The following is a 27,072-nucleotide window of genomic DNA, read 5'->3' as shown; positions in this document are numbered from 1 at the left end:
GTATTTCCTTATGTAGCCTTATCCTTTCCTCCTCTGTTCTCAGGTTAGAAATGAAAGGGAAACTTTGAAATTTGTCAGCTGTCCTCTTGAAAAAGAGGGAGCGCACCCTTTTTAAACCAGTCAAAGGAATGGAAACCAGAAAACCTCTGGATTGCTGTCAGTCTGCAGAGGGGTAAAGATCCAGGAGGTGGCCTGCATCCTCTCTGCTAGGGCTGTCTGTCGGTACCAGCCCTTTCTCAATCACCTCTATTAATGCTTTGAAACAGACTGTACTGCAGCACCAAGTCATAAAATCAGCCGTGGGACAAAATGGATGCAGTAATCACTCATTCCTTAATGGAAATGATGCAAAGGAGCTTGCAGTGCATTGCCAGGGGGCTTCAGAGGGGCTGGGATCCTGCCTTGCCCCAGCAGCACGGAGCTGCCGTGGGGGCAGGTGCATGCAGATATCGCAGAGCTGTGAATCAGTCTTGCAAATTCTGTGGAACAGCTTGTATACAGAGGTCCTGAAGAAACAGCTGTTGGGCAGGGGATATTTTTAAAGCTAATATTGTCATTAGGGTGGTTTTGTTGTTTTCTTCTTTCTCCATAATTGACTTGAAAGAAGAGACTGCTTACAAAATATGCAAAGGGAAGCCCATAGTTTGTGTTTGGAGTCACATCTGCAGGTCCTCTAAAAAAAAAACAACAGCTTCATTTTGGGGACAGTTCTTCATTTTTCACATGCTTGCTCCAAAACCTGGCTGTGGAGCAGCCTGGGGCATCTGGAAGGTTAAATAACTGATACTTCTGAAAAAGCAGGGAAGTCATTTGGGGTGGAAAGCTGCATGCTGCAGTTTGACAAAAATGTTTACTTGCTCGCGAAGATGCATTGCACCAAGTACAACCGCTCCTTTTTTGAGAGCATGAAGAAATTTGCATTCTGTGTTCTCTCATTTCATTTCCAGTGGCAGTGATGTTCTGAATTTCTCCATGCTAGGCGTTACAATGAATTGTTTGGTCTAATTCACTCTGTGGAGCTGAAATCCTTGAAACTTCTGATGCAAAGTGCAGCTATGGGCTACTTGTTTGTGGAGAGCCAACAGACGGTGCCATAGTAGATGGTGGACTGGACGGCTTGCTTACACACAGAGAGACACAGATTGTGCCTCTTTGCATCTCTGGGTGCTGATGCTCAGTTCAGCCATGATCATCTCGAGATGGATTTTCTGGTGGGATCCCGCAGCTGTGGGGCAGCTGGGTGCTCCCCTCTCGTAAGCAGAGCGTGCGGCCCCAAAGAACCTGTCTGACCTCAGTGTCTCAGGAGCTGTTTGGTCTCAGGGTTTAGGCTAAAGCAGATGACTGAGGTATGGTTGCCTTAACACAGACAATCTGCAAGTCATAAAGCAGCTATCCCCACCTTGTTTTTCCAGAGTTGTCTCTGCCAAAGTAGTCTAAGACCAGCTGGCACTTGGGGCTCTGGATAAGCTCTTCTCTGGCCTTCTCGTTACTGATTTTAAACATGTGTTACCATATCAACATTTTTTGTAGACCTATTTTTTCCCTATCAAGAGACAGCCTGTCTGTGTGCTGCTATTGCGAAATGACAGCAGCTTTTCCATTTGTGAGTCTGGCTCTTTGACTGACCTGCGGAGCAGCAAATGGAAAGCCAGCCCCGTGCTTTCTGAGGCTCTGCAACCTATTTTTCCATCAAAGCTGGTGTCAGTTGTTTGGAGCTTAAAGGCAGGGCTGCCAAGAGGGTGAAGGTATCCTGCACTCTTTTGTCAGATAAATACCAGACCCAAAAGGTGTTTTTTCTCCATCATAACTAATTATTTTTGTTAGGGCCTTGCATTAGAGCCTGCTCTGTATCTGGACAGCGTGGGCTTAGAGGGAGCTGTGTCCACGGGAGGTTAGCTCTGTCTGCAGCCCATGAAGAGGGAGAAGGTCCCAAGAGGAGGACTCAGAAGGAAGTATTCTTCTGCATCTCCCTTTCCCTTTCATCCCTGACCAGAGGGGGCGGCTGGGGAAGCTCATTTCCCTCGGCAAAAGCTAGCCCCCCTGACTCCCTGAATATCCCCACTGCTGCTCCTTTTCTTGCAGAGGCTTCCAGCTGTGTTCACCGGGATTTTGGTACGTGGCTCGGTGCGTGTTGTTGCAGGAGAGCAGATTGATCCGTCAGCCCTACGGTGCATGTGGTAGTTGCAGGGGGCAGGGGAGGGAGGGAAGGCAGTGCCGTGCTCGCCCAGGCGTTGTAAATCCTGCACAGTGGGGCGGTCAGCCCCAGGAATGCTGGCAGGACACGGATGAACAGCACCCGGTGGGATTGTCTCATTCTCCACCAAGTGCTGGCCCAGTACCAGAAGTTGTTTTAAAAAATAATAATGAAGAAGTGGAAAGAAATCATGATTCCTGTTGTGAAATCAGCAAGAGGTGGCCGGTGACAGAAATGAAAGTGGGATGGAGTCTGCAGGGTTTCGGCTTCCCTTTCTGTAGCGTTGGTGGATGCTGATATTATTTATATCAGATGTGGCCTTGTGGAGCCAGTAAGAGAGGTCAGTGAGAGAGAAAAAGAAATTGCAACAAATGAGGTATCTGGCACATTTGAGTTTTTAAGTTAGCTTGTGTGCAGTTGGGGGGTGGATGGGTGGGTTGGGATCCTGTCTAATACAGCCTTTATTCTTGAGATGTCACTGCAGAGACATCCACAGGATCCTGGGTATGGATATGAAAGACTTCCACAAACACCTGTGTCTTGCAGCTGGTCAAAGGGGGCCTTGCATGTTGCATGTGGGCCTTGCCCTGGCAGTGAGTGGTGGGCAGGGAGAGCCTCGATGCAGCCAGCAGCGCCACTGCGTGTGCTGGGTATGGCCGCTGCTGCCAGCCTGCTCGCTTTTTCCCAAGGAGACGAGCAGGCAGCGGGGCAGCCCTGGGTTTGCAGCCCTCCTGCCAGCACAGGAGCTGCCAGCGTGCAGCCTATGCCAGCAAGGAACCAAAGCTGGGACCAGCCTGCTGACCTTGCAGGGAGGAGGGACCAGGCAGGAGCCCCTGCTGATTTTCCAGCAGGGTGGAAATTAAATTATTAGATTTTGTCCTAATGGAAAAAAAGAAAAAGAATCCTGAAAAGCTTAGTTTAACCCAAACTGTTTTTTTCTTAATCCTAACCATCTGCAAAAACACAACTCAAAACAAAAGAAAGAAAAAGCATTTCTCAGTGTACAGTATGCTTTGTTTCTATTTCAGACATTTTCTAAATAAGAAATGTCGAAGAAGAGTTAGATTCAGCAACAGCCACACTTTTCACAGGAGTGGGAGAGAAAGAGGAGGCTATTAAGATGCTGCTCCTTATCCCCACTGGCCTGGATTGCTGAAGGCTGCCCATTGCAGATCCACTTCTTTTTCTTGTGGAGCTCTCAGACGTGTAGTGCGGGGCCAGCAAAGTTATTTGCGAATCTGGAGTGAAATAGCCAAGACATTTTAGCTGAAACAAACACTCCTTATTTTTTTCTCCAAGCATTTTAGAAATTTTATTGCTTCCTTGAGAAACTATCAGTATCGCACACACAATGGCAAAGCCTGGGCGATAAAAAGAGAAAAGCAAACGAATTGGATCCTGCTCCCTCCGAGAAGTGGTGTTTCACCCGATGGTAAAAACCCCTTCTGAGCCATGGCAGAGCGGCTTCCGAAGGGATCTGAATTCCCCTCTCACCTGAGCACCTGCCACAGTCAGAGGAGCTGCGAGGCAGTGGTGTTGCTCTCCGGTTCCTCTCTAGGTATTGCTCATTTGTGTAAAATATTGCAGGAGACGGTCTGCTTCCTTAATCTGTATTTACATATGGATGCGATAACCTCCGTTTCCCCTCTCTATGCCTCCTTCCTCCTCCAGCCCCTGTCTTTTAATTAAATGCTTGAGAATAAATTGGGAAGTTTGCTTCACGCGATACCGTTAGCACTCATGGCTGACCTTCAGGAGGCTTTTTTTCTTCAGCAAATTCATAAGGAAGCTAAATCATTTAAACCAGCTGGAAGATCCCCTAAATGCTACAGTTCTATAATCATTTCCCTCCCAGCTTATAAAACTGGCTTTCTCCAGTTTTCTGCCAGGCCCTTTCATTGCAGATTGGAAAAATAAAGGTCTCCAAGGACTTGGGCTTCTCAGCTCTCCTAGAGATCGATTGGATCAATTTTCCTTCTGTGTGTTTCGACATCTCTGTCCTAGTTCTGGGGACAGTTGCTGTGGCACGCTGTCAGGTGGCTCTTTGCAAAGGGACAGATTCTTGGATCTGATCGAGGCATTAAAACAAGCTCATCAGAGGTTAAAAGCGACAAAAAATAACGGAGCAGTGGGTAATTGCTCTGGAATGGGTACCAGTGAATCTGTCAGAGTTTTTCTTTTTACCTGAGGCAAGCAACCTATGGAGTAATGCAGCATGTATTGTTTGGTCATGACTTTAAACTCATGCAGATGATTTGTAGCGACTTCATAACACGAGTTTTATTAGGTTGCCTGAAGCACACTGTGTTCATCAACACTTTGCCTTGGTTCACTCCATCCATCTTGTAAAAGTCTTTCCTTTCTGACCCTTGTGAAAAGTGTTCTTTCTTCTCCTCTGCCTCCTAGCCCTGAGCTATCAGTTCAAGGAAACAAAACTGAAGCAGACAAAATAGCTTTGCTCAAGTGCTCGCACTTGGATGAGTTTGGGCTCTTCTGAGGAGGCTTTTGACAGGCAGCAGCCATGTGAGTGAACTCCACTCTGCTGCCTCTCTGCTCCTCAGAAAATCCTGCTGCAAAGCCCCCTGCCCTGAGCATACTGGCTAAGAGACTCATCGCCAAACAGGAGATGCTCTGAAGCACAGCCAGTGCTTGTAGGGTGTTTGCCTCATAAGCCAGCTGCTGCAGGAGGAAACTGCTGTTTTGAGAATTGTTTCTTGCTTAACACAAGTTAAGATCGACGAATTAAGTTTGAGGTGAAAGCTCATGCTCTCAGTGAAGATGCTCGGCCTCTTTCCTCTATGGGAGATGGCAGTGCGCTGGACTCGTTGTTTGCATCTTGCAGCAGCAGTGGGGATGGAAGTCCCTGCTGGCCTGGCTTTGCCTCTGCCTGTTCCCTCTCGGAGAGCCCAACAGCCTTCAGTGAGGATGTTGCTCTCTGGATGTGTTTCTGGTGATCAAGCTGAGTCTGCCAAGTAACTAGATTTGTTTGTATTATTCTTACTCTTATTTTTCTCAGAATAGCCTTCTTTATTCAGGGTCTGAGGGCAAGAGTTATGCGTAGTTAACTCAAGAATGTTTTTCTTCCCATATGTTTTATCAGTTAAAAAACCTTCAAAAGTAAACCAGAAAGCATAAAAAAGAAGGTGTGGGAAAGACAAAATTCTGGAGTGAGTAAAAGCAGTACTGCTTCACAAGATTTTTCCTACTGATGCGTATTTTGGAAAAAGAAACTTTTTCCTCTGTATTAATACTACAAGTAATGTGAAAGTTTTTACAGTGGCTTCTGAACAACAGCCTGTATTGATACTTTTCATTCTCGAATTAGGTTTTAAAATGTTGCCTTTGTTTCTTGCTCTACAGTTCAGGTTTCTGTGCTGTGTTTTTGTTTGGCTTGTGGGTATATTGGATGCTTTACTTGTTTAATTGCATTTAACCACGAGAGTGTATGTGATTGGCATTTAGAGCAAGTCTTTGTTTCTCTGGGAATGGTTGTGGAATAGCAATTCTGGTTGCTGCTTATGGATGGTACGTTTAATCAATAACTCAAACACAGAAATAATGGCAGCGCTCTGTCTTCAGTCTTGGCTGGCGATATTACCCACGCTGGCTGATACTTCTTTCTTAATTATTCAGCAAGGGCCTATTTATTGTGTTTAATAAAAGGATCAAACATATGCAGTGCAAATATTAAAGGGGAACAAGAACAGAGAAGAGTCAGTTAATTTAATGAAAATGCCTGTTTCCTGCAAGCAAATCTATGCAAGAGTCTTGGTATCAGCCTAGTTACAGCATTGCTTGTCCCGGGGGTTCTTCACAAGTGAAATTTGGGAGAACCAGCTCGCCTGTCTTAGCTGGAGTGGGGCTGCCTCCAAGCTGAGGATCAGAGGCTGTGGCTTTGCTTTTCTGTGGTGACTCTTCTCACAGCCTTTGAGGACGAGCTCCTGGCTGTGTCCGTGTGTGTGAGGAGCAGCAGGCCTTAACATGAGTAGATGTGTTTGTGGTACATCATGTAGCACTTCTTTCCCCTCCTCCATCACCTGTGTCATCTTGCCTGGACACCTGCACCATTTTTGACCGGATCCCATCACTGTCTGGAGGCTGGCTGAGCAAGCACAGACACGGGGCTACCCTCTGAGGGACCTAAAACTTCTCCTGCAATGTGTGGCTCCTTCTCCTTGCCCGTGCCAGACTGCTTTCTCCTACAAGAGGCCTGTCTGCCCACACCCTCTACACGTCAGCAGGCACAGCTCAGTCCCCTCTGCCTGGCTGAGGTGCTCCTTGGCCAGGTCCTGGCCCTTGAGAAGGTCGTTAAGATCAGGGCTCATCAAGGCCAGCATCGCTGTCTCCTTTTGCCTGGCTTTTGGGATGGGTGTGTTGCTGGAAGATGCCCCACACAGCAGCCAAAGCAGTCAGTCCTTGTGTAAGGGACATTAGTTACAAGATGTCCCTGATGAAGTGATCTCAGCTATGGCCTGCCAGGGTGATGACTGCCAACTTTGGAGGGTAAGGAGAAGCCTTGAGCAAACTTCATGATGCATTTTCATCTGCTTGCCTTGAGCTGAAAGGGGGACACGCCTTCTAGTGTTGGGTTTCAGGGAGGAGAAGCTATCAATTACTTGGGGATGTTTGGTCGTCTGTATAAACACACATCTGAGCTGAGCGTTACTGAGTGTCAGCTCGGGTCCCATCCCATCAAAGTTTGATGTGGCTGGGGGATGCGTTACAGGCTGCTGCAAACTCCCCAAGGCAGAAGTTGCTCATATTTCTGGGTAGTGAGCACAAATCCCGTAAACTTTCTTGTGAGCAAACTGTGCAGGATCTCTCACATTTGCCAAGTTTTTAAATATCAGAATTTAAACCCACTTCTGTGGCGGTAGGAGACTACAAAATGATGTCATTTTCTTGCTGTTACTTACTTTTTGGAAGTTGCCAATGCAGTTCAAAGAGAATATTTTAGTGACTTAAAGAAGGCTGGGTTATTTGTGGTCTTATTTTTCTGGCAATAGATGAGACTGAATTGTGGTCAAAATAGGATAAAATATAATTATTTTTTCTAATTCTGCCAAGTTTCAGAATTATTCTTTTATTGATGTGCTTTTGGCTTTTACCATTTATTATCTGTTTAGATCAGATAGAAATAATAGCTTTGCAAAGGAAATCCATTTAAAGCAAGCCACTAATCTTTATAGCCTATTGCAGATTTTAATTTTTATTTTTTACAAATGAACCCTAGCATGACAGAGCCCTGAGTGTCTGTGATGAAAGAGCCGGTCCATTTTTAATTTGAAGAACTTAAGGATTTGTGTGCAGATGATTGAGTGGAAAAGTGACAGAGATGAAAGTTGCTGGAAGTATATTGTTTGGTATTTCATGCCAGCAGTAATAGCACAGGCACAATTTACTTACAGAGCTTCTGACAAAAGCAGTCATTTGCTGCCAATTTCTGAATTGTTTTCTTTCGGATTCTTTCTGTGTTGCTGTATAACTTTGGCATTGAGTTGCATTTGATTGCAAACATCAAAAAGTTTCACTGAAAGGATAGCATCTCTGAAGAATGTTATTTTTCTTCTTCGCTATATTGCTAACAGACTTGTGTCATTCATATTTAAAAAGAACAAGCTATTTTTGAGGCTGTTAAAAATAACAGACGGTTTCCTAACAAGAGAAGAGTGAGGAAGGGCTTTTTTGCCATTTATTTTGTATTTAGAGATGGCTGTGGCATATTTACAGATTGCGTTATTTAATCTGACAGAGGCAAAGGGACATGCTAGATCAAAATGTCAGATTAGGAGTTTTCCGGAAAGGAAATACCTTCTTCCCGAAGTATGCAGCACGGACAGCCAGTGAACTGGTTTTTAAGTAGCTGGTACATGGGTTTCACTTGGAAGGAGAAGTTTGTGGAAAGTGGTCCAAGCTTCAGTTTGCAGACAACACAGCTGAATTGAGAGCCTTTGCTGCTGGTGGTTTTTTGTCCATCGTTTTTTTTTTTTTTTTTGTAATTATTCTCTCACTGTCACTTGCTGTTTGTTTCTAAATTTTCATTAATTAGTTTTTGGACATTAAGGCTGACAAACTCCCCCAAACGCTCTCAGTTTTCCTGTCGTGAAGATGCACAGTCCCTCTACACCACCACAGCGTGTGATAACTGCTCTTCTTTCCATCTTCTGATCTCTGTTAAGGGCTCAAACTGTAGAAGTGTGTGTTTTTCACCCTTCTCTAAATGAAAAATGCGCATTTAAATTGAATTTGACAAGTAGTTTTGGATTACAAGTAAGTTATGGAAGTATTAAAGAAATCTCTAAACAAATTGATTCTGAAATTAAACAGTACTTTTCAGGCTAAATTTACAGGGAGATTCAGATTATTTTCTCCCTTTATTTATTTGTAATTGTGCCTGAATCTCGTTCCAGAACAAGAGCTTTCACTTACCAGACTCGCTTGATTTACCAGAAATGCTCACAATGACATTATTTGTCTCTCAAATCATCACAAAACGCATTTTTGTGTCGACTGCAAGTGAAGATTTTAAAAATATAATTCAGTAAACATTTAATAAAGTGTTCACCATGATTGAGAGAAGAATCAGCTGGAAAAGTTTGTTTTCTTTCCCTCCTTTCTCAAATCAAACTCTTCAGCTGTACCACCAAGTTATTTAAGTTCCTCAAAGAGCTGTTTCAGGACTTCTGAGGCTTGGGACCAGCTGAACCTTGCCTACCGCTGTGCTTATTACCAGTGCCTGTCCCTTTGTTTGGGGCTGCTTTTCCTGAGGAGGTGCGGGGCATTTGCTCAGGGGGAGCTTTTGCAGCTCCAGGTGAACGCATCCATCCCTGCCGTGGGCTGGGTGCCTGCTTTCATGGGGCAGGCTTACAGCTGCGATATGCTCCTGCTCACTGAGCCCTCACCACATATTTTGGGGGTGCTTGCTTGTGTGGTGCTGCGTCTGTCCATGGGGAGTAAGTAGTCTGCATAAATGTGTTGGCTTCTTTTTTATCTTCTTCTTTTTTTTTTTTTTTTTTCCTCTTTTTTCCTTCCTCACTTGATCTTGTCAGGCATTTTATTTGAAGCCACAATGGTTTGCTGTAGTTGGCACTGGGATATACAATTTCCTGCTCTGAGGTGTGCATCTTTCCTTTCTGGTGCTGAGTCCAGAGGCTCACCAGGAACAGACTGACAGTCTCATAGACATTGATTTCTGTGCCCTTTCTCTGCTGTAAATTTTACTGACAGAAGGGATTTATTCCTCCTCTTCTGTCCTACTGCAGTCTTTTGCTCTAATTTTTATTTTTTTTATTTTTATTTTTTTTCAGTTTGCTTACTGGGTTTCCAGGCAAACACAGCAGCAAGAAGCTGGAGCCTTAGTTCCTTAACTGCACATACATAATTTTAAGCCACCACGGTTCCTTCTGCAACTCAGCAGAACCCTCCGACCAAAGTTTGTGTTTACTGACATGACATGTTTTATGGAGACCATCAAAGCAATGCAGCAGGCCTCCTCATCTTTTATGGTTTGTTTGTAAATGTTTACTAAGACACTTGCTTCCCAGGGACACCTCAATAATTTCCACTCGCAGTAATGGAGCCTCATGCATGACTGGAAGATAACCACCTCCCTTTTCTCATTAAAGTAGGGTTTTTTTTGTGACTAGGGAGCCTGTTTTACATACCTCACAGCCCCCATACTCCTGTCAGCATGCAGTGGGTCTGCAGGCAGCCCCTTTACCAAGCCTGGCTCTGGTGGAGTGAGCTGGGTGCTGTGCTGCATTTTGGGGGAGCCTGTGTTCAAGAGCTGCCAGCTCTTCCCTGTGCAGAGACACAGAGGCAGTAGTCAGTCTGGAGGAGTCCTGGCTGTCCTCTGTGTTTTCAGGTCCATCTGCTCATGCTGGAGTGGTTAGGCAAAAGCACAGCTGCTTTCTGAAGCAGCCTCCTGTGCCACAGCTCGGCTCCTAAGTGCTCGCTGGGGATGTGACAAAGTGAGCTCCAGTGGCAGCAGGTTTCTTGGATACTGCTGCTGGATCTTTGGTAGCAGCAGAGCTCTGAGTGTCCTGCTGTATCTCTGTCCTTTTCTTCTTTTTCTCTCCAGTCTTGTCTCCTCTTTCCTCCTGTACCTTTCCTCATCATGCCTACCATTCCTTTTTTCTCCTTTATCCCCTCTCTTCCTTGTAATACTCAGGTAGCCTCTTAGCCACAAACATTCAGTCCTCTGCTGTCCAAGCAGATGCTCTCCTCCAGGCTGGGTACAAGCACAGCTGGAGAGAGGCTCATATCTCAATTGCTTTACAGGAGCAATTGAAAGGACAGTCTGCTGCTGCTCCCGATGGTGTCAGAGACCCTGGGGAATTGATACAACTCTCAAGTCAGGAGTGCAGATAGAGATTTTTTCCCCTCAGTGGCTTGTCATGTGCCCAGAAGTGGAGTGAGATGTCGGTGGAAGCAACAGCAGGCACAGCTCTGCAGTTCCTCGGCTAAATTTCAAGCCCTTGCTCCAAAGTATGCAACCATGGAAGCTTTCTAAACAAAATGGTTCCGTGACTCACTGACAGGGACAAAGCAATGATTTTCTCTGATCACTTTTCCAGAAATGCTCTAACTGTTTTACCTGAGAGCTTCGAGGAAGTAAGTAAATTCAGCTTGACACAAACTCCTGGAATGGAAGACTTTCAGTCTGAATGAATAAAGCTTAGAAAAAAGAACAAGCAACAGAAAACAGGGGGTTGTAGTTGAATGTGTGGAGCAGCTGAAGCCTAGGCACTGCTGTCAGTGCCCCTTGTAATGTGGTTACATGAAATACACTGTACCAGTCCTTAGCAAACCTGGGATGGGACATAAGAGCCTAATGGTGGGTTTCAAGGCCTCAGGTGTGTGTGATGCAGAGGAAATAAAATGGCTGAAATCAATGAGAGTTTTCAAATTGCAGGCACGGTGCTTTGGTTTCCTGAGATGTGGTGGAAGGTGGCTGTGCTTTGATGAGGTCTTATTTTTCCTGTTAGCCCTGCTCCACCTTGTCTCCTCGTCGCGTCGGTGGAATGTCTGGTATGAAGGGAAGCCCTCTTTCATCTTCTTGGTCACATCTTTGATCAGTTAAGGGTGTTTTGCTATTTTCTTTCTTTCCTTTTTTTTTCTTTTTCTTTCTGTACCCTTACTGTGCCTTTCTCTCTTCCTCCCAGTTTTCTCCCTCTACTTTTACCCAATGCAGAACAAGGTACATGATGCCTAACAGTGTAGAGGAAGGCCACAAGGTGGGTCACCCTGGGTATATGTGCCAGCACAGTTATACCCTGCGCTGTTTTGCCTAGAAATCCAATAAAGGGCAAGAATGCTAAATTTTCAGTCACAACTGAAAAAGCCCATGAAGCGTGTGTGCCAGTATCAGTGCAAATGAGTTAAAACACTTGTGACTTTCATAAAATCTCTCCATGGCTTTTCAAGAGTCAGTAAAACTGCTTCTGTTTGTGTGTGTTTATGCATCTGGGTCTGCGTGGGTAGCGGTGGATGGGGTTTAAGGCTCTCCAGGGAGAGAAGGAGCAAGGATACTGCATGTATGCTGCAGGGGATGTCAGGACTACTCACAAATTGGGAAGCAAGAGGGCTTTTCTTTCTTCTCATTTGAAAAAGTTGTAGCTATGACTGATAATTCATTTCCCTGTGTTGAAAGGTATTTTAAACAATTGAAAAACACAGACGTGTTTAGAATATATATATATATTACTTTTTTGTTTGTATTCTTAATTGCATAACAGATTTTCACTCCTGTTTTCTCCCTGGGCTATCACATACCCTTTATGGTCCTCCTTAAGGAGAAATATAGGCCAAATTAAGCTGAGAAGTTCCTTTCCCAATTTAAGATGTAGTTGGCTAGACAGATTGTAAGGAAGTCATCTGTATGTAGAAGAGGTAAGGATGGTCTCTATAGACAAAACGTGGCTCCTGTAAAAATCCTGCCTTCTCAGAAGGGGAGTCTGACCAACTACTGAGGTGTCTATCCACAAATGATCTAAAACTGGCATTCACTTAAAATAGCTCCCTTCTAAGTTGAAAAATGCCTCGATTAGAGGGGTCTAACTCTTATCAGGAATTAGGAATAGATAAACATGGTATAAAACTTTGCCTTTATATTCCTCCTCTAACGTCTTCCCTAATATTAGGGGTTTCCAAAGGGTTAGTTCAAAACACCGGATTGTGGTTGCTGGGAGTGGGATCTGCCTCCCGAGGAGAATATAAATGGGAGTGACGATCCTCTCTCAGCAGAGGGGCCTGGCCAAAACAAGATCTCCAAATGCCAAAGCTTGTTCAGCCCTGCGTAGGTTGGTCTTTTAGATGTCCCCGATGGGTAGCATCCACCATACGTCTGAATCGCTTGTTTCTCTCCTTCGAGAAAGCTTCAAAGGGAACACAGGAGTGAGCTCACATTTTACACCGAAACTGAGTCAGCTCCAGCGTGGGATAAATGTGTTGCTGATAGCGGTTTGTGATCGCTTGCAGTGTCATGGCAATTAGCTGCAGCTGAGAAGCTGTCCCACTCTTGTCTGTAAACTCTAGGTGCCTTCAACAGCGAAGACAAATTAAAAAGCTGTCTGCTTCTCCGCAAAGTTTGTTTTGATTAACACCGAGTCCATCTGGTACCAGCGAAGTTTACACTGCTGTAAACTGTGCGGTGTTGAGTTTTACTAGGCCACCTACCCTGCTGGCTTCAATTACCAGATCCACGAGCGCTCCGATGATGGAATTGATGTCAGGATGAGCCGTGCTTCGCAGGAAGCCGGAGCTGCCAAAGATCTGTCTTGGCCCGCGTTCGAGCTGTGTGAGAGAGGTCCCCGCTTTATTAAGCGCTCCCTGGATTTATTGTTTGTTGTGATCCTGGTTGCTTCAGGGAGTATTCCTGAAAGGCTTTTAAATGATAGCTAGTAGCCAGCTACATGCTGGTTTGCTCTGTGGGGAAGCTGGCGTGAAGCAGAGGTGGAACCTCTGAGTCCAAACGTGCTCTTTTCACACCCAGGCAGCGAACCAGGTGATCTGGATTTCTTGCCCTAACTTTATCTTTTCATCGTGAAAATCTGCGAGAGCCACATCTTGAAATGTTCACCTCCTTTTATGCTCTGGAGGTAGTGTTTTGCTGCGTGGAGCTACCGTCAGTGCAGTTTTCCTCCGTATGTCCCGTGCCCGCTCCCACGTGGGAATACCTGTGTGTGTGTTTTGGCACCGCGAGCCACGTTACAATAGTTGGGGTGGAGCAGATGATAGGGAGCGGTTCCCATTAGCAGTGGGGTATTTGGCAGCAAATGCACAGAAATCTGACCTGTAAAGGGCTTTCTGCAATGCAGCTGTTTTAAACAGGTATGAAACAGTTGGCCTTTTGTAACAGCAATTTCTTTGCTTGTCCTAGTGAAAGGCAAAATCAAGAGCTTGAGCTGATCCTAAGGCTGTCTGGGGGTAGTTCTGCATAATTTGCAGCTTGCAATGCATCTAAATTTACCATGGGTATGTTGCACATGCTCTGTGCCCCTGACATTTAGCAAATGTCCACATCCAGGTGCCTTTTGCAGTTCATTTGACTTCAATACACAAACTGAGTATTGTTCCTTGCCCATGCCAGACATCAGCTGTTTTCCTACTTACCTTTCCTCAACCAAGTAGTAAGCTCTGTAAGGTGCTCTGAAAACCACAAGGTTCTTGTAAAGCTCGGACGCATTGAGGGAACCTGTACGTTTGTGCCACTCGTGCAGGCTGAGTTAACGGGCAGACAGCCGAACACCGATCACTGAGCAGTGCCACCTGCCATGGCTCCCAGGCAGACCTCAGAGCTTCCTGAAAATGGAGTAATCGGCTTCTCAGTTGAACTGTCACTGAAAGAAACATTTCTTAACCAAAGCTGCAAAGTAGCAAAAGCATTTGGAGGATGGATCAGAAAGTTAAGGGCTCTCTGAACTCTCTTGCTTAACCTGTTTCCACCTACCCGTTGGTTGCATTCTGGTGCCTGCTTGCTTGCAGCTCATCTGCTCTTCAGCACAGAGTGGTGATTTGCAGTTAGTGTCTACCTAAAGGTTTTTTTTTTTTTTTTTTTTTTGGTTTTTTTTTTTGGTTTTTTTTTTGTTTTTTTGTTTTTCCTCACGGAGATATTACTCTTCCACAAACACAAACTGAGAGAGCCCAGTGAGGATTCTCTGAAATGCTTTCAAAAGTCCTGCTCTGCAGTAGCCTGAGCTACCCAAGGATCTTCCTATAATTCTGCAGAGCACTTCAGATTAACTTTGACTTGTAGATAAACTCGTGCCTTGAAACTGTGTTTGGTAGCTTCTGTATGGTGTTACGCTTGCTGCAAGGAAGGTGTGAGATAGAGGCAGACAAAAAAAAAATCAAAACCACAATGTTGTTAGGAGTTCCTATGCTGTGCCATCAAGGATGAAAAAGCCAACTGAGAATGATTTCTTGCATGTGAGATCCTTGCCCAGCATGTGCAAAGTCTGTGTCCTCCACCTCCCCGTGGGTGCTTCCCCTGGGCCTGTGGCTGGTCTGGAGGTGGTGGCCACGTGGCCTGGAGGTGACGGCAGCCTCACCAGTTTCAGGTCACTGGTGCGAGGTGATACGGTTTCTTGGGGACAAAGTTGGCAAACTTCTTAACACTGGTAAAAGTACTCCTCTGTCTCTAGTTGAAGTCTTAGGAGGGGGGAGCTGAACTGTTCTGGCTGCTCTTTTTTTTTTTTTTTTCAGAATAATTCCACCTAAACCAAATATTTGTAATGGAAAAATTCTCCCCAAAGTGTTACAGCTAGTTAAAACTTAAAGCAAGTGAAAACAGGTTCTTTGTCATGAAAAGAGCCAGGCAGTGTGATTAATAGAGGGCTCTCCTCCCTCCACCCAACAAAAATATAAACAAAATGCAACCTAACACTTCTGTTCTTGCCGGAAATCATAAGGGAACTGAGTTTCATGAAGGGTTCCAATGGGAACAAAAGAGCAGGGTTTGATCCAAATGCTATTAAAGTCATCGAGAGCCTTTCCCTTTGGCTGCGGTGGGTTTTGGAGCAGGGCCATGGTGAACACTTGAAGGCCAACCTGACCTTTCATGGAGAGGGAAAGCTGAAGACTTGGTTTCATCTCACTTGTACTTGCTTCAGCCTGACTGAAGTCAGTGGGAGCTCAAAAAACTTTGCACTTTGCAGAGTTCAGCCCTTGAAGACTCAGCTGACATTTAAGTCAGAGCCTGCGCTTAAATGTCAACATTTGGAAATAAGTAGACACCAAAGATGCAAAGTCATTTGGCTTTGCTCACGATGTATGGCCTGGTTACTGAGTGTTAGGCATGACGTGGAAAGTTTTCTAAAGAAGGGCTATTTTGTAGAGGGCACCCAAATGCCCTGCTTTCTTGATGTGAAATGCTGACTGCTCCTTGCTGGCTTTGCCCCTGTTGCCTTTGTTTGCAGTGCAATTTTTTATCGATCTTTCCATGGTGACCAGGGCTGCAAACTTCCTAGTATAGAAAATGTGAACAAAAAGCCAGATATTAAATACCCTGGGCGGCATTAGGAAGTGTTACGGTCCTGTTTTCTTCTGAGACTCGAAGGGTGGAAGCAATCAGATGATAAACTGTGCTGAGGAATGTGGGAAGGAAATACGTTTATATGCTAGATGTTCATGGGGGAAATGTATGATGCTGTCATACTTGGAAACCTAACGTGTGTGCAGGTGGTGTGATTCATTCTGTAATTTTTGTAAATCATTTAAATAGAGTGTCCCGGTACAGAGTATTTGTTACACGGAAGACCCTGCAAATGTTTGGGCTCTGAATTTATTTTGTTTACTTCTTATTTGTAACTTCTTAAAATTATCTGTCAAGTTTCCAATGGTTTTCTAGTTCCTCTCTGCTTAAAATATTCTTATCATCTCTTCTGTATTTCTTTTTGTTTCTCAGCACTTTATTACAGTGACAAAAACTCTATCAAGTTCCATAGAAATGGAATAAACATTGAATTAATGTCATAGGGATGCCACCGTTTGTTATATTAAGAACGCTCCTTGGAATTGGGCGAGTGCTTCTACCTTGTGTTAAAAGAAATGTGTAGTTTTGGCTCCAGATACAGTTTAATTTTATTCATTGAGAAGGAGGAAGGTTTTCATGAGCACTCTCGTAACAATAAGCCACCTGTGTGTTTGTCTGTGTGCACTTAATTATTATAACACCTTGTCAGTAGGCTTGTAATGGAACAAGTGTGCAGAATACACTTTTTAAAAAAATGCTTAAAGTAAGTTGAGTTGTACTAGACAGTTCTTCCCATCTCTAGAGACTGAGTAGTGAGCTGGGAACAAGGAGTTTTTGCATTTTAATCATGGCCTGAAATTGAATGTGTTTGGTTGACCTTTTAAAAATGTGCCTCCGTGTATTCTTCTGGGAGACTGAGCACAGCAAGCTCAGTGAGATGAATGGGTTTTCCTGAGGATTAAGGAGTTAACTGGTAATTAAAAAATAAAAATCAGATTTTGTGGGGGATGCTGCAATGCCTTATATATTATTATTATGTCAAGTGGTCTCTATTTTCCAGGTGAAGTTTTCACCTGGAAAAGGCTTTGAAGAATAGAAGGGGTGTGATTATTATAGCAAGGTAGTTGAGGGTGGTTAAATTGAATGCACAGCTTTTTTCTAGTTTGAAAAATGAGCTATTGTTTGAAAGTATTTCAAAACTACATTTCCTTATGTTTCAGCTACCTGACTGCAAATAACAACCAGAATTTCTTGTACACTGCAAGGCCGTTTTTGAAGAGAGCTGCCCTGGTAATAAGCTATGTAAGTATGAATGGGCTTGGCTATGTATTTCCGTGTGTGTGATGAGAATGAGTATTAATGGGAGTACCCCAAAAGAGCTGGAAAGCTGAGATGATGAATGTTAACACAAAGTTAGTCTTGGGAAACAGTCTAGAAAACTTCAGCTGGGCAGAAACAAGGCTCTATGGTTTTGGTTCAAACTTTCTTTTAATTTATAGTGGTTGCCATTACAACGGTGTAATCATCTGCAGGCATTTCCTGCCCTGAGTACAGGGGGAACCTGTGGCACTGGGCTGACTGGCAAATCCTAACTTCTCAGTGGCGTGCTGTTAGTTTCACAGCAGGGCTTGTGCAGAGTGGCAAGAACAGCTCTGCCTGCAAATTCCTGGTGTGCAAGCAGCACTTGACATGTTGTTGGGGAGAAAACCACCACTACAACGCTGGGTCTGCTGGGTGTGCAACTCCCCATCCCCATGCTCCTCAAGGTGCCAAATCCCCTCGTTTGTCCTGCAGTGACAAGTGCTTCCCAGAAAGGTGGTGAGCTGCCAGCCCACAGAAGTCCTTCCAGAAATTAGGATTACACAGCATGAGAAACATCGATGGAGCTTGTCCTTAGACCTGTGCCAGCATGAGTGAATAGTAATAGCTTTTAAGACACGAGCCCTGTATTTCCCTCTCCATTTACTTAGAGGTCAGTGGCTAAACTCCACAGTCTGAGCCACAGCAGGGTGATGGATTTGTCCTTCAAAATCCTGCTTTTGTTGTGGGTAGCTGCAATGTGCTGGTTCCTCTGAGTAATGCTACATGTGAAGCGGGGAGGACAACGCAGCGTGCTGTCTGTGCTGAGAGCTGACACGTTTGTCACTTGTATATTCAGAGTCCTCTAGCTGGTGTCCAGAAGATGAGTGCTCTTGCCTTACTACACAAGTTCTTGCTCCCAGGGCTCTGCACCACAGCAAGCCTGCGGTGTGCATGGAGGTGGTGGCTGGTGGGATGGAAAGGGGGGCAGTGGGGCATGGGGTTGCTTGGGCCCGGGAAGCCAGGGTAGGCTTGTCTGCCCTGAGCAGAAAAGACTTGCACCCTGCCTGTGTCAGCCCTTGAAATGGACTCTTCCCCTGCCTGTGGGCTTCAGATGCTTGGGAAGGTAAACACAAGGGCCTCAGAGTTGAATTTTGCCACCTGCACGGGCTGTCAGAATTGATTTTTGCCTAAACAGCTGAGCTGACTCTCTTCTGAGCACAGCACAGCGCCAAGAGAGCTATCAAAAAAAATATTTGGCAGAGGCCTTAGTTCCTCTTAGCAGCACATTACTAACCTGGATGTTCTTCTTTGAAGGTGATTCTCGTTTTGTATTTCCGCCTCTGGATAATGGGAGGATCCATGCCAATGTTTTCAGAACAGGACAATCCAGCTTCATTCTCACCCTATCTGCTGACGAGGTACACCACTAATCAAACAAAAGTTTTCAAAACTGTTGTCATGGCATTATTTTTTCCTTGCACTAAAATGTTTTACAGATGGTAAATGAGAAGGCTTGTTTTGTTGTCTTAACTTAATTACTTCTCCTTATTGCTCTGTTTAGAATAGAAAACAATCAGCGTTATTTGAACCCCAAAGCATGTTCCAGTTCCTGGAGAGTTCTGTTACATCCTTTCTTACTGAAAATTCTGGATTTATTTTTATGCAAAGCCCCAAGTGTATAGTTTAGTTGTCTGAGCATGGGACTGGAAAACCCGGTGATTGAGGCCTAAATGTTAAAACTGGCTGCTCCTGAGGTATGGGATGCAAGTATTTAGAGTTTTAGCTTCAGCTGAAGTTTGTGTAAGAGGGGCTGTCTGTGCATGGTGGTGAAATACGGGTGACTGATCAGGACTGTGAAGGTGGAAGGTGGGATCCTGGTGGCGTGTGGTACTGCCCTGCTGGTGCAGTTCTGGCTGAGCATAGGATGGGCTGCCACGTGTAATAAAAACAAGGAACTTGAAATTTGTGTTAACAGATTTTTATTCTGTTATTTTATCATCACTTTTCTTTTTTTTCTAAAGATACATAAATACTTAAACTTGACACAAAATGATTTTTTTTTTTCCTTGCCAGAGACCTGCTGTATGGTTAGGTGGGCTGATGCCACATCCCTGTGTCTCTGCTGGACCTGACCTGCAGGGTGTTAGCTTCTGCTATTTAGCTCTTCCCTCCAGACCTAGCTAGACCAGTGCTCCAAGAAAGTGCTGGGAAGTTGGCTTCCTCTTAAGACAGGGCCACGTGCATAACTGATTGTTGTGGTTTGCTACTAAACCGGGGAAAGACTCTTTGGAGGCTTCTGGAGGAAATTCCTGGTGTCTTAAGTGAAACAGGAATGGTCCTTTTCTGTCATTTTCTGGCTTCATTGGCTCCTAATTCTAGCAGTAGAATTGCAGCTGAGACACAGGTTAAGATCAAGAAATTCTTATTCAACATCTGCTGCAGAGTCGGGCTGGATCTCATTTGGGAGACCTTTATGATAATGTGACAACAGCTCCTATTACCATCAAGGCTAAAAGTGCTTCCAGGAAGCAAGTTGTCTGATTTAGAAAGCTCTGATCTGTTCGCAGCATTTCTGGCAGAGTCGTTAATACCAGACTCTGTGCTGCACAGCGTGAAGGTTTTGCTGCTGTCCCTTTTTGATATGTTTATGCTAAGACGGGGGTCATCAAGTCCTAAGTGATCCTGGGCTGATTCCAATTACTTATTTTGTGCTGCAAATGTCTTTCGGGTGTTTGTCTCTTTATATCATCCAGTGACTGGGGAAGGTTTTTAAACCCCACAGCTAAGCTTCTTGGGGTATGAAACAGCGACTGTTTTTATTAACAGCCCTGTGAAGGACAAGTGAGAGTGCTGCTGGCTGACCTCTGCACTGGCCCCAGCAGCAGCCCTGGCCTCACCTGCAGTCCAGCAACTTGTCTGCTCCAAACATCATGAAAAGTCACTATAGAAACCCTTCCAAGTGAAAACTGTTACTGTTTCTCTGGAGGGATTCTAAAGCCTTGCAGTTAGCCTGGCTCTTCCATGTCTTCTGAGCTTGATCCTAACCCTCACTTCAGCCAACTTCCCTAGAAACCTGTATCTTCCATCCAGAAAACCCATCCCTGGCATTCAGCTTAGGTGCAGGAAAGAAGGAGGCAGAAGAGAAGAGATTGCTTTTAATGCCTTGTATTTCAACAGGGTAGAAATAAGAGGTGTTAGAACAGTAAAATGCTTGAGGGTGGATTTGGAGGTGATAAAAAGTGCTGGCCCTGGTGTTAGGGGTGGCATTAGCTTAGGGTCTAGGATATTCAAGATCCTTGAAGATGCTTGAGGATATTCAAGATCCAGGTAGGTGTTGGTATGCGTGGTCACTTGCCTGGCTGGTGGGTGTCCTGTCACATAGAGTTTTTTGTTATGGTCCAGCCTTGGGGAAGCTGCTGAACAGCGTGCGATCCTCAGTTGTGGACACCTGCAGCAGCAGGACATGGGAAGTTGGTGTGAGAAGCTTTAGTGAGGTTTTGAAGGCAGCTCATAGCACTGAAGGTAAAGCCAGGATGTTATTTGGAGTTTGGGATGAGTTGTAAAAGTAGGTAAATTAGGTTTGGTATCAAGATTTGCAGCAGCTCTGAGGCTGGATGGAGTATGGTAATGGGGTTACAGTATGAGGCCAAGTGGCTTCAAGTTCACCTGGGACTGGAGACTGAGAATGTTACGTGATAAAAAAGACAAAGCCCATGAAGCCAAAAGCAAGGCCAGATTTGAGGTGTCTGCTAATGCCTGAAGTACGGCTGAAATAAGGGTCAGTGGCTCAGGCAGCAGAGGAGTTGTAACTCTGAAAATCAGACAGCACAAATAGAGGTTTCTGCTTGCAAGCACAAGTCTTCATTTGCACTGAGCTGGAAATGTGGAAATGTGGCATGCCTTGCCAGGGTTAATGTTATGGTTTTCAGCAGGACTGAAAGTTATGTTAAGACTTTGCCAAGTCTATAGGGCTAGGAAGAAGGCTGATGACAACAAATGGAATAAAAAAAATAAATATTTTTTTAAAAAATAGTTTGGAAATGTGTGGCAGTCATAAAATATATGAGGTTAAATCTGGAGTTGGGGTCTTGCCTGGCATAGGATGAACCCCAAGGACTGTTGTTAACTCTTGCAAGGTTTCTGCATCAGCTGTTGGGCTGTACAGGTACAATTTGTCCCAAAGCTGTCAAGGATTATTAGAGAGTGGCAAAGAGTAGGGGTAGAAGTGAGTTATGGTTGAGTTTGAAAAAGTATTGGCTAAAGAGGTCATATTTTTTCAGCCCATACGATGCTTTTAATTTAAATTAGGTGACCGAGGCTAGGAAGGAGGTCTCTGTGTCTGTGATTGTGTAGAGGAGGGGAGCATACAGAAATTAAAGAATATGAGAAAAATCTAAGAGGATAACAGGTTCAAAACAAGCCAAGGATGTGGCTTGCAACAGATAACTGATCTGGGGAGCTTGTTCTGTAGAATGTTGTGTCTGTGCTTAAAGTTTATGCAGGCTCAAAGAGGGTTTTCTAGAAAAAAAGTACCATCTTATCCTTTTCTTATATGTTCTGATAGTCATTAACTTTTGGTCACTGCTGGATAGAGGGTCTTAGTCTGGGCATACTGTTTGTGTGGTGCAGTTTGGCCCTAGAACATGACCATATGTAGTGTTTAACCTGTATGCAATCTTGGATGGTGTTGAGAGAGACTATATTAATGTAGACAGAGAATTGATTAACTATTTGGAAGAAGAAACATTGTGAAATAGTGAGTTTTTCGATCTTAAAAAAAGAAAAAAAAAAAAAAACAACAAAAAAAACACTGTTCAGTATGTTCACTGAATTACAGTCTTTACAAGTACATGTGAGTGGGGATTCAAATAAACTCTTTACAAGTCAGAAAATGACTTTCCATCCCCGAAAGGTGATGGATTTTCTAATATTCCCAAATACCTTAAAACTCCCAGTGAGATAAACGAAAACCACATTCGCTCCAGTGTGTTGCTTTGGCAAGGGTGATATGAGAAGAAATCTGTCCATCGTTCCCTCTCCCAGCTGAGGCAGAAATGAAAATGTTGGGAATCCCACTGTTCCTAAGCACTGCCATTACAATCTTGTATGCTACAGAAAATAAGTAGCTTCTCCAGTGACCTACCCTAGAGAACACAGATTTCCAGTCACTGTGACTTGTGGCATCCCAACATCTGCAATGGGAAAGCTGTTGTGATACAAAAACCAATCCCAAACCTCTGTTACAAAATTCTTGCTTGAATTAGATGAAAGTTAGGGAAGAAAGTAATTAGAAAGGTTTGGAGAGCTTTGTGCAATCCCTGTGCTGAAGTGCAGCTAGAGTATTAGCAGGGTGTTGACTGGTGAGCTGTCACGCTTCAGACGTTTTGCACAACGTTTCTTTATTCCCCCATTCTTGAGGGGAAAGAAGTAGGAGGCCTCCGAATAAACAGATTGTGTTACTAGCACTGTGGTAAGACAAGGAAAAAAGCCCACTGTACAGCGTGTCTTAAGGTGTGTGAAACATTAAATCCTGCCAGTAATTGCAAACTAAGAAAATGTATTTCTTCCTAACTGTATCTTTGGAAGTCAAGTTTTATTAACTTCTTCCGGCATTAGCCTCGTGTTATCCCTTGGCTGATCACTCTGGTCATGAAGCAGTCTGGTTTGTGTTGTTGCATTAAATAGTTAACACATTTCTGCCTTGATGACATTGTCCTCTGGTTGAACTGTTCTCTCTGTAAGCTGGCTTTCTGCTTTTCTTTGGTGTTTCAATCAGGTAAATGAGAATTCAGTCCTGCAGAAAGCTGAAGAAATGCTTATAAGAATTTTTATCTATAGATAAGAAATGGCACATAGGCATTTTCATATGGATTTGTGACTGATTTTGGAGCATTTAATCGTTGTGGTTGCAACATCCAAGGGGATGAACTGCAGAGAGGCACATGGCAGTCCCGTGCTGGAGATGTGGGTCTCTGTGCCAGCCACTTCTACCAAGGCAGTAAAGAGTAGTGACTCCTCTGGTATGTGATTTGCACTGACCTTAAGCTGGAAGTTGGCATTAAAATGGACCCCTGCAATATATCAGCCTTTTAATTACCCAGGTTTGGATGTGCTTCCTGAGTGGAAAAGGTCTGCCTGCTTAGTCAGGGCTTTCTTCTGTGTGCCCAAAGGTGCACCTTCTTCAGCCCTATGCACAATCTCTCTGGGCACCCAGAATTTGGGCCCACATCTGTACAAAAAGTAAAACAGCAACGTCTGTCAGAATTGCTATCAGGTCTACCCAGGGCTAGACAGGTCATATGTTAAATGTAAAATGTTGTTATTGTAATGATGAGGGGAAGGGGAGGGGAAGCATGTGTGGAAGATGACACTACAGAGCAAAGGCAAACCTACAGTAGCATTATGTTCCCCAAGGAACCTGCCTTCCCAGAGCCACATGAAAGATTTGAGTATATCCTCAAATCTGAGTATATCCAAGTTTTCTTGTTTTAATGAGCAAATGCAGGTGTAGGTAGTGCTCTTCTGGAAGTCAGCTGGAGAGGCATTTTTGGTAGGCCATGGCGCTTGCTGAGGTGCTGTTTCCACCACGAGCCTTCCCTGCTGAAAGCTGGTGTTTGGAGTGCACGGGTGCAGCTGAAACAGAGGCTGTCAACCCCTGTAGACAATGAATGCATTTTGTTCTTCAAAGCACATGCATGAAGGCTGCACCACAGCCAGCCTCTGAGGCAAAGCACTGTGCTCTGGGCGGCCCTTTCACTCCTGCCTGCACAGGGTAGGGGTAGGTGATGCTCTGAGGTATAATGACCATTTCCAGATGTGTTATCACAGTGACTTTATAACCTCTGGGTTTTTAATTTCCTGAGGATCAGCAACTAGCATCTCAGCTGCTGCCTGAGGACCTTCCATCCCCGCTGCCTCAATGGGCCTTTTCGGGAGCAGGCCGGGAAGCTCCAGGTGAGGGATGGCTGGGGCTGAGGTGAGCTGAGCACAGTGTTTGATCGATGGGCACGCTTCTCTCACAGCACACAGGCCTGTGGAGAGGAAGAAAAAAGAATGAGATCAGTCCCAGGCTTTCCAGTATTGCAAGTCTGACAGCAGGCTTGGGTTTCACAGGATATGCACAGGCTCTTTGAAAGTCTTTCCTCTTGAAGAATTTGACATTTTTCAGATTCTTAGCAGAGCTGACACAACTGCTAGAGCCCTTCACCAGATCAGAGCCCTTCCGGCAGTGCCCCCCTGTGCCCCTGCTGCATGCCAACCCACCTTCCAGGGAGTTACCTTGCTCTTCATCAGGCTGCAGCAGTCTTTTGGTACTCCTCTGCTCCTATCCTCTACTTCTGACAGCTCTTTTCCCCTAGATGTGAAAGTTTTGATGAAAGGGACTGCACAAGCACTTTCCCATTATGAGTGTTTTCTGCCTAGCTGATGCTTGGATTTGGATGTTAAATTGGAATTAGTCTCTCTCTTGTTTGTGTATTCTTACTCCACTGTCACAGGATGTGCTGGATAGACACAGCACGATATTTTTCTTCTAAGGCTATGAAAAGAAAATGTTTAGGCTGACAATGTAAAATAGATCCGTAAAATAAACTCGTGTGGGAAGGTATGACTGGACTGGCAGCTCCCCAGGGGAAGCGCAAATACATACGATTTTAAGACAATACCTTTAAATAACACCACCTGGTTATAATTGCAGCCACATGTGTCCTGGGAGGACAGTGTTGTGAAGTGGCTCGGCTCATCAAGCACATTTGGCTTTAGGGCTTTGTAGTGAATGAAGAGAGCCTGGAGCTAAAGTTACTTCAGCTGTTAATGCAAGTGAGAAGCTCTTTTCCCTAATAAAGGTATGCTTCTCACCATTACCTGAAGTGAAAGCTCCCTGAGTACCTGGCAATAGGCAGGCTGCCTTCAGAGAAGACCGTTAACATCATCAGGGTTTTCTGAAAGGACAACAATCTTCTTCCTGCTTCTGAGACCCCCCACCCTTTTACATGCAACTCCTCCTTTTCCAAAGCATTAGTTTAGTGCACTTCTAGTACCCATCTCCTAGATAGGTCCATCTTCTTCCCAAGAAGGAGAATGTTTTTTGCTCTTGCCTTGCTAAAATCCTTAGTGCAGTAAAGCCTTACATTTGTGGATGTATACCCCACTGGTTTTGTGGGGGAAAGGTGGACCTCTGTTATTTGTCGGGGATGTGATGTGTTGTCCCAGAAGTAGACAGGCTGTAGGTTGCACCACTGTGTGCAGCTATAAAAAAATTCACTGGCCCTCACTTTTCCACGCAGCCTTGGTAGGGCATGGTCTGAATCTTGTGATCACTCAGTTTTGAAGAGAAATCTATAATCGTTCCCTGGGAACAGGGGAAAAAAACTTAAAATGCTCCCAAATCAGATAGCAAATGAAACTCCCCATAAATTTCTGTAACTATATGTATATTTTAAGCTAGTCTCACGATCTTCATGTGCTCAGATCGTCCGTGTTTGGCAGAGCTGAGACTAGAGCTTTTCCAAGCTCGTTAGTCTCTATTACAGCAAAGGGTAACAGACAATCCCTCAAGTATTTTTATGTTGTATTGTTTATGGCTTTAAGTAGCACCCTTTATTTTCATTTTTTTGCAGTAGAAGCAATCAGTTGAGATAGTTGTTTTCTGCTATGGGTTCTAGATGTGAGTCATCCTGTATTTATCTTAAATAAGGCATGCAACAGTACACTTATACTTAAAAATTTAAAACTAAACAAACTGGATTGCCATGACAACACCTGCTACCTACAGAAGTTTTGTTTTTCTGAGTGTGCCAGAGATTCTGAGAAGGAAAAAACAACACTTGACACCTGCTGAAACTTGGATTTCCATGTTCAATTTGCAAATAAAAAATGACTCTGCTGTAATGCAAATGTTGTTAACCAGCCTGGGGGAAAACTGGTTGCCAATTAAGAGGCAGATTCTTCCAATCACATCACCAGTAATACTCTGCCTTGTCTGAGATTAGCTGATGAGAGGGAGATGTTATAGGCAGGGATTTTTCTCCCCTGGAATTCCAAGAGACACGAACAGCAATATAGAGAAGATCATTAATTTAAAATGTAATTCACTTAGTCAACTAATTAAAAGAAAATACTTTTGTTGCCATTTACAGGTAGGCCTCTGAAACGTAATTAGCTTCTGGAATCGTTCCACGAATCTTCAAGTATTCAGAATTTGCAAATTATCTCCTTGCCGTGTCAACTTTGGAGAGAATGTTCTTCAAACGTTTCTCGGGCATCTAGCTTTCTCCTTACTTAGTGTCGTGATACGAGAGCCGCACGGATATGGAAAACTATCACGTGCTGTTGAGATCCACAAGTAAAAGCAGCATGGTTGTCACTATCTATTATTAGCATCTTGTTATTTTTCTGTTTCTAGGACCTAGAATAGCGATAGTTTCTACTGCCTTATTTTGTACAGCCATCAATCTCATTCTAGGATAGTTTGCCAAAGCTGAAAGCATATCCAAACTTTTCCTTGGATCAGAGCTCACTTAAGGCTTTCTTGCAGCTTAAAAAGTCCTGCTAAAGTCAGGCAGCAGCCTCCTGGGACTTGCTTTCTATGTCTGCTTTTGGCACGTGCAAGTTCAGGGAGAGTGTTCAGGCTTGACAATGAGACCCAGCCAAGGAATCTCTAATACAATGTCTGGAGATGTGAACCAGTTGACTGTGCAAAGGCAGTAGTCACTGTCTCAAGCTTTGAAATAGTTCACCGCTCTTGGCAGAGTGTATTTAGGATGCTAATTATTGCCGTAATGGAACAGAGCAGTTGTCCATCTCCTTTGGGAGCTGCCTCTGGCAGTGCGCTATGCACATGGCTTTTGAAGAAGATGAAAACCCTGTAAGCACAGAGAAAAGGAGACTTGTTTATAAACCTCTCCTGGGCAGCACACGTCCCAGAGTCTGTTTTCTCATCTCCCACAGCAGTGTGACCTAACCTTCCATCAGAAATGCTTTAACATGCTCTAATCTGGCTATCCTGAATTCCTTTTAAAATTTGTTAAACTGACTCAATTTGTTGTGGCAGCAAACTGCTTATTTCTTCTGTGCTGCACAATGATTTATCAGCTCCTGTCTT

General features: G+C 44.3%; 1 protein-coding gene across 2 annotated transcripts in view; it reads left to right on the top strand.

Moving 5' to 3' along the window:
- Positions 1-27,072, top strand: part of TMTC1 (transmembrane O-mannosyltransferase targeting cadherins 1) — a 151,774-nt gene that overhangs the window by 41,492 nt on the left and 83,210 nt on the right. For both annotated transcript variants that reach the window (XM_084306509.1, XM_084306508.1), the window contains exons 6-7: positions 16,889-16,970; positions 18,285-18,388. In XM_084306509.1, coding sequence (XP_084162635.1) covers positions 16,889-16,970; positions 18,285-18,388 — 186 coding nt within the window. The remainder of the gene's footprint in view (positions 1-16,888; positions 16,971-18,284; positions 18,389-27,072) is intronic.

This window comes from Netta rufina (assembly GCF_964035555.1).
Source record: "Netta rufina genome assembly, chromosome: 1".
Lineage (NCBI taxonomy): Eukaryota > Metazoa > Chordata > Aves > Anseriformes > Anatidae > Netta > Netta rufina.
Note: the sequence above shows the minus strand (reverse complement) of the source record. Positions and strands in the feature narration are given on the sequence as shown.